Here is a 7,419-nt window from a genome sequence, read left to right as displayed (position 1 = left end):
TTTTTTGAGATGGAGTTTTGCTCTATTGCCCAGGCTGGAGTGCAGTGGCATGATCTCGGCCCACTGCATTCCAATTTTAAGTGATTCTCCTGCCTCAGCCTCCTGAGTTGGGATTACAGGTGCCTGCAACCACACCTGGCTAATTTTTGTATTTTTAGTAGAGATGGGGTTTCAACATGTTGGCAAGGCTGGTCTTGAACTCCTGACTTCATGATCCACCTGCCTCGGCCTCCCAAAGTGCTGGGGTTACAGACATGAGCCACTGTGCCTGGCCTGTTGAACTTTTTATACTCATTTATGTCTCAGCCTTGTTCATTTCAGCTCTGATTTTGGTTACTTCTTGTATTTTGCTAACTTTGCAGTTGGTTTGCTCTTACTTTTGGAATTCTTTTAACGGCAACATTAAATTCTAAATGAAGATCTTTCCAACTTTTTGATGTGGATGTTTAGTGTTATACATTTTGTTGTTAACACTGCCTTAGCTGTGACCCAGAGATTCTGGTATGTTTTATTTCGGCTCTAATTAGTTTCAGACTTTTTAAAATTTCTGCCGTAATTTCATTATTTACAAGATAGCTATTTGGAAGCTGATTATTCAATTTGTATGTAATTGCATCGTTTTGGATATTTTTTATATTGAATTATTATTCTATGTATTTTCTTTTTAAAATTAATGATAGAGAGACATAAGAAGAATGAAATGAAAATGCTGTGCTCTCAATCTAAATGCTAAAAATAAAGTATCAATTCCCAGGGTGCCATGAAAATTAAATCACATTATGTGTTATTCCCAGCACATTGTTCTGTGACTGTGATAGTATCTGCCTAACAAACACTTCATTCGTACATGTGTACAAGTCCCCCAAGTGCAGACTTACTTAGACATTGCTGCCTTCTGTCGTCTCTGGAAACTTTAAAAATCCAACAAAAAATATAGTATTTCAGGATGGAGATTGGTTGTCTTTATTTGTACCAGAAGTATTTGTATTGTGACAATTGTGGTGGGTGTAAGGGACTCTTTTTTGTTTTTTTTTGAGATGGAGTCTTCCTCTGTTGCCCAGGCTGGAGTGCTGTGGCGCCATCTCGACACACTTCAGGCTCTGCCAAATGGGTTCAAGCAATTCTCCTACCTCAGCCTCACGAGTTGCTGGGGTTACAGGCGTGTGCCACCATGCCCAGCTAATCTTTGTATTTTAATAGAGATGGGGTTTTACGATGTTGACCAGGGTGGTCTTGAATTCCTGAGGAGCTCAAGGAGTTCAAGACCAGCCCGATCCACCTGCCTCAGTCTTCCAAAGTGCTGGGATTACAGGTGTGAGCCACCGTGCCCAGCCAGGGACTCTTTGCTGTGCCTGCTTTCTCTAGCTAGTGCTAATACTGTGTCTGGGAAAGCACAGTCAGTATTTACAAGGGGACTTGTTGAAAAAGCCCATTCCTAGACCTTTTTGGATCCTGCAGAATTATATTGCATAAAACAGGACCAAGATTACCAAGTGATTTATAAATTTGAGGGGTTCAAGATACATTCAGGAGAGTTTACTTCAACCTTTGATGCAAAGGTAGGCTGCACTGCCTGCCCTGTTTCATTTTGGTAGGAAGAGGTCAGTGCAGTTTATGCTCCCATTACTATAAAAAAAATGCTGGTGTCTGATAGTGGAGGGCAGGGAAAAATAAACAGGAGTTCAAGACCAGTCTGGCCAACATGGAGAAACCCCATCTCTACTAAAAATACAAAAATTAACTAGGCATGGTGGCTCATGGCTATAGTCTGAGCTACTACTCAGGAGGGTGAGGCAGGATAATTGCTTGAACCTGGGAGATGGAGGTTGCAGTGAGCCAAGATCATGCCACTGCACTCCAGCCTGGGCAACAGAATGAGACTCAATCTCAAAAACCAAAATAGACATATCCATGTTGATGCACTCAATTTTATAATTTATGATCCAAAATGTATCATATCTACAGTGGTATTGTGGATCTTATGCTATCCTCTTTTCTTAGAGTTAGAGAATACTTCTGTGTTAAAAATTGTTTTTGAATAATTTTAGTCACTCTTATAATTCAGAACCACTTCTTTTTACTCTGTTTTTTAACTTGAGTCAAATAAAAATCTCTGCCTATGGTCATGTGGTAAGTATTTGTGTGTTCACGAGTGTTGTTGTTTTTTTTTTCAGGGACTGTTGACATTCAGAGATGTAGCCATAGAATTCTCTTTGGAGGAGTGGCAATGCCTGAATCATGCTCAGCAGAATTTATATAGAGATGTGATGTTTGAGAACTACAGAAACCTGGTCTCCCTGGGTGAGGATAACTTCAATACACAATTCCTAGTATATCCTGAAAATTTTTCTTCTCTCTTTTCTAAGATGTTTTTGGTAATTTCTGCTTTGCATCAATGAATTTTAGATGTCTGATTTTAAGAAAATCTTGGGGATTCATTGGTATAGAACAAATTCTTCAAGATGTTTATCTTGACCTGAACTTTTCCCTTTCCTGAGCTTATGTATCTTTTGTTCTAAGTTAGTTGCAATTCCAAAAATGTAGTGGCCTAAAATATCATTGTCCACACCTTAGAATTCAATTGCCACCATCAATTTTTGATTTAGGTACTAAGTTGTGAAATTAAAGACCTACAAATTTAAAATATTTTCTAAATATTTAGAAAGTTCTATTATGAATCAATATTAATTTTCTATTATATCCTCTTTACTAAGCATAATACTAGGTTATTAAAGAATTTACTGAGATTTATGTTCCTTTTTTTTTCTTAATAAAACAGGTATTGTTGTCTCTAAACCAGAATTGATCACCTGTCTGGAGGAAAACAAAGTGCCCTGTAATATAAAGAGAAATGAGATGGTAGCCAAACACCCAGGTAAGTGAGAGCAAAAGAAGCAGACGGCACAAATGAGAGGTACAAAAGTCAAGGAGGAAGCCAGTCCTTAATATGTGGGGAGTTGTGCTTCAATGGAAAGAGTTTCTGAGAAGCCTGAGTAATTTTTTTCCTTTGCTCTGACGTAGGTACACCTTCTGTCCCATGCTTTTAAATTCTCTAAGGATTCTACTTTGGCTTCAGTAATCTTCCTTCAAGTTCACAGTGTGAGCCAAAGCTTTCTTTTTTTTTTTTTTTTTTTTTTTTTTTGAGACGGAGACGGAGTTTCACTCATGTTACCCAGGCTGGAGTGCAGTGGCGTGATCATGCCTCACCGCAAACTCCGCCTCCTGGGTTCAGGCAATTCTCCTGCCTCAGCCTCCTGAGTAGCTGGGATTGCAGGCACGCACCACCATGCCCAGCTGATTTTTTGTATTTTTAGTAGAGATGGGGTTTCACCATGTTGACCAGGATGGTCTCGATCTCTTGACCTCGTGATCCACCCGCCTCGGCCTCCCAAAGTGCTGGGATTACAGGCTTGAGCCACCGCGCCCGGCCCCAAAGTTTTCTTTATGGCTTATAAGGGAATGCACAAACTGCTTTGCCATTGCTTCTGGGGACACACAAATATCTGCATATTTTTGAGAAACTCTATGTTAAAACATTTTTTAAATTCTTTTTTTGTATCGTGTAAAATGTGTGAGAATAGTAGTTTTTGTTTCATTGATGGTGGTCCATTTTTCTGCATATGCCATTCTATTTGTATTATTACAGCCTTGAAATATAGTTTAAAGTTTTTTTACAAAAATTTTTATATTTTTAAATTTTTATCCAGGTATTTATTTATTTATTTAAAGACTATGTTATGAGACTTGCTATGGGGGGATATGCAAACAGGGTACCTGTTTTGTATTCATTTTACTGTGTTGCATACTTTAGGTAAAGATTCATAGATGGAATTGCTGTACTATATGATAATTTCATTTTTAATTATTTGAAGAACATTCATGATATTTCTTATGATGGCTGCACTTTTTTTCTCATCAACAACTTACATGAGTTTCAGTTTCTTTACATCATCAACATAGTTAGTGTTTTTAAAAAATGTATAGTGTCCATTCTAATCTATGTAAGGTAATTTTGTTTTATATTGTGATTTTGTTTTTTTATTTTCCTAAAATTATTAATTTTGTGTAACCTTTCAAATGGTTCTTCCCATTTGTATATCTTTTTTATTATAACTCAGTTTAATCACTTATTCTTGGTCCATTTCTTTCTTTCTTTTTTTTTTTTTTGAAGTGGAATTTCTCTCTTCTTGCCGAGGCTGGAGTGCAATGATGCAATCTCGGCTCATGGCAACCTCTGCCTCCTGGATTCAAACAATTCTCCTGCCTCAGCCTCCTGAGTAGCTGGGATTACAGGGATGTGCTACCACGCCCAGCTAATTTTGTATTTTCAGTAGAGATGGGGTTTTGCCATGTTGGTCAGGCTGATCTGAAACTCCTGACTTCAGGTGATCTGCCCATCTTGGCTTCCCAAACTTCTGGGATTACAGGCGTGAGCCACCACTCCTGGCTCATTTGTCCATTTCTAAATCAACTAATTCAATTTAATGTTACAACAGTATATTTTAAACTGGTAAAAAAAAAAAAAAATGACTTCAGTTGCATAGACAAATTTGTCATTATATTTCAATATATTTGTTTGTTTAGCTTCTTAATTTTTTTACAGTTTTTTCTGTTTGTTTTTTTTAATCACCTCCACAATTTGTTTATTTTTATTGGTCCAAGCCTTTTGTTGATATTCTTATTTTTCTAATTTTATTTAGATATCTCTTTTTTTATTTTTCTGATTGAGCATAATATGGATTATCTGATAATTTGAAAGTTAATATATACAACTCTATTTTTATAGTTGCTTTTTCAAAATTTTTGATTTTTTTGATTGGACCATGTTGCCCTAATATTTTATATACATTGTAATCTTTGGTTGAGAGTTAGAAATTAGCGTAAAACTACATTTCACTATCTTTATGCTGCAGCTTTTTCCTGGCATAGTTTGAAACCAGTTATCTTGGCTAGAGATTCTGGGAGTCTCTCAAACATGTTCTCAGGATGTGTCTTGTGTGCAACTTTGTATTTATTTTTCGGTTAAAAGACCTCTCCATACTTCTTCTTACCAGTCAGTAACTACTTTCTTTACCTGTTTTCCGTCCATGGTACTGATGACTTTCTGCTGTTGTAACATTCACTTTTGATCTCAGAAGACTTAAAGCTGTCATTTCAAAGTATACAACCATTTTATTCAGCAACTTCTGTCATGGAAGACAGAAAGGCCCCCATCAGCCAAAAGTAAAGATATAGGTGCCAGTGTTTTTCTTGTCTTTTGAGATATAAGCCAGAAGTTGACAGTTTACTCCAAAGACACCATGTTCATCTATTGGGGATGAGGAAGGGCTGTGTTAGGTAAATGTAGTAGACTTTTTCTTTCTATATAGTTCTTGGCATTGTGCTCACCTGGTGCACACACTTACTTTATTTATAAATTTCCAACAAAAATATTTTGATCACTGTTTTTGTTACATTTATACACCTATGAAGAAATTATGGCTTGTGGTAGTTTGATATGCCATTTCGCTAATGTACTTTGTATAATTTTATATATTTAATTTGTAAAGTATATCTAACTGAGTCTAGTAATGGAGTAACTTGCAATTTTTATGTCTTTCAGTTACATATTCTTATCTTACCCAAGACCTTCAGCCAGAGAAGGGCATAAAAGATTCACTCCAAAAAGTAATACCAGTAAGATGTGGAAAAAGTAATACCAAGAAGATATGTGGACATGAGAATTTTCAGTTTAAAAAATGCTGTGAAAGTGTAGGTGAGTGTGAGGTGCACCAAGGAGGTTACAACGAAGTTAAACAATGTTTTTCAGCTACCCGAAACAAAATATTTCAGACTTATAAATGTGTCAGAGTCTTTGGTAAATTTTCAAATTCCAACAGACATGAGACAGGACATACTGGAAAGAAACATTTCAAATGTAAAAAGTATGGCAAATCATTTTGCATGCTTTCACACCTCAATCAACTTCAGATAATTCATACTAGGGAGAATGCCTACAAATGTGAAGAATGTGGCAGATCCTTTAACTGCTCCTCAGCCCTTACTAAACATAAAAGAATTCATACTGGAGAGAAACCCTACAGATGTGAGGAATGTGGCAAAGCTTTTAGCTGGTCCTCAACCCTCACTAAACATAAAAGAATTCATACTGGAGAGAAACCCTACAGATGTGAAGAATGTGGCAACGCCTTTAGCCGCTCCTCAACCCTTGCTAACCACAAGAGAATTCATACTGGAGAGAAACCCTACAGATGTGAAGAATGTGGCAAAGCCTTTAGCTTATCCTCAACCCTCACTTACCACAAAAGAATTCATACTGGAGAGAAACCCTACACATGTGAAGAATGTGGCAAAGCCTTTAACTCCTCCTCAACCCTTAAGAAACATAAGAGAATTCATACTGGAGAGAAACCTTACAAATGTAACGAATGTGGGAAAGCCTTTACCTTCTACTCAACTCTCGATACTCATAAGAGGATTCATACTGAAGAGAAACCTTACAAATGTAAAGAATGTGACAAAGCTTTTAAGTGGTCCTCAGGTCTTGCTAATCACAAGAAAATTCATACTGGAGAGAAACCCTACAAATGTGAATGATGTGGCAAAGTCCAGCTCTCAGGCCTTATAATACATAAAATAATTTATGCTGGGAAAAATCATTACAAGTGTGGAGAATGTGGGCAAGCCTTTAACCATTTCCAAACCTTTATTGTACATAAGATAATTCAGATTGGACAAAAATCATAAATAAAAAAGTAACACAGCCTTTAAAACCAGCCCTCAAACCTTAATGAATCTAAGAAATTTATTTTAAAAAATTTTGTTTTGAGATGGAGTCTCACTTTGTCACCCAGGCTGGAGAGCAGTGGCACAATCTCAGCTAACTGCAACTTCTGTCTCCTGGGCAAAAGCGCTGCTCCTGCCTCAGCCTCCTGAGTAGATGGGATTACAGGTGTGTACCACCACACTGGCTGACTTTTGCATTTTCAGTAGAAAACCCCATCTTTACTAAAAATACAAAAATTATTTTTTAAAATGTGGCAAAGCCTTTAACTGGTTCTCCATCTTTATTAATTAAAAAATGTTATACTGGAGAGAAACTCTACATACATAAAAAATGTGACAGAGCATTTAACCACACCTCAAACTTTTCTAAAGAGAAATCAAACTGAGAGAAACTCTGGAAATGTGTTAAATGTGGCAAGGGCTTTATGGTAGTCACACATTATGGTAAGAAATATAATTCATACTGAAGAATACTTCTACAAATATGAAGAATATTGCAAAACTTTTAACAAATTGTCACACCTTATTGCACAGGAAAGCATTTATACCAGATAAAAACTGTACGAACACAAAGAATGTGAAAAGCTATTAATATATGCTGACGTCTTACTCAGTATCAGAAAGTTTGTACTT

General features: G+C 36.6%; 1 protein-coding gene across 3 annotated transcripts in view; it reads left to right on the top strand.

Moving 5' to 3' along the window:
* The window catches only part of LOC108294688 (zinc finger protein 679-like), a 194,906-nt gene extending 188,006 nt beyond the window's left edge, over positions 1 to 6,900 (top strand). The window contains exons 4-6 of one of the 3 annotated variants that reach the window (XM_037734268.1): positions 2,175 to 2,301; positions 2,780 to 2,875; positions 5,603 to 6,900. In XM_037734268.1, the coding sequence (XP_037590196.1) occupies positions 2,175 to 2,301; positions 2,780 to 2,875; positions 5,603 to 6,597 (1,218 nt within the window). In that variant the 3' untranslated portion in view covers positions 6,598 to 6,900. Of the gene's footprint in view, positions 1 to 2,174; positions 2,302 to 2,779; positions 2,884 to 5,602 lie in introns of those variants that run through there. The other 2 variants (XM_017516610.2, XM_037734269.1) reach the window with 2 other exon arrangements.
* Positions 6,901 to 7,419: the final 519 nt, after the last annotated feature.

The sequence above is a fragment of the Cebus imitator genome, unplaced genomic scaffold, assembly GCF_001604975.1.
Source record: "Cebus imitator isolate Cc_AM_T3 unplaced genomic scaffold, Cebus_imitator-1.0 Scaffold598, whole genome shotgun sequence".
Taxonomy (NCBI): Eukaryota; Metazoa; Chordata; class Mammalia; order Primates; family Cebidae; genus Cebus; species Cebus imitator.
Note: the sequence above shows the minus strand (reverse complement) of the source record. Positions and strands in the feature narration are given on the sequence as shown.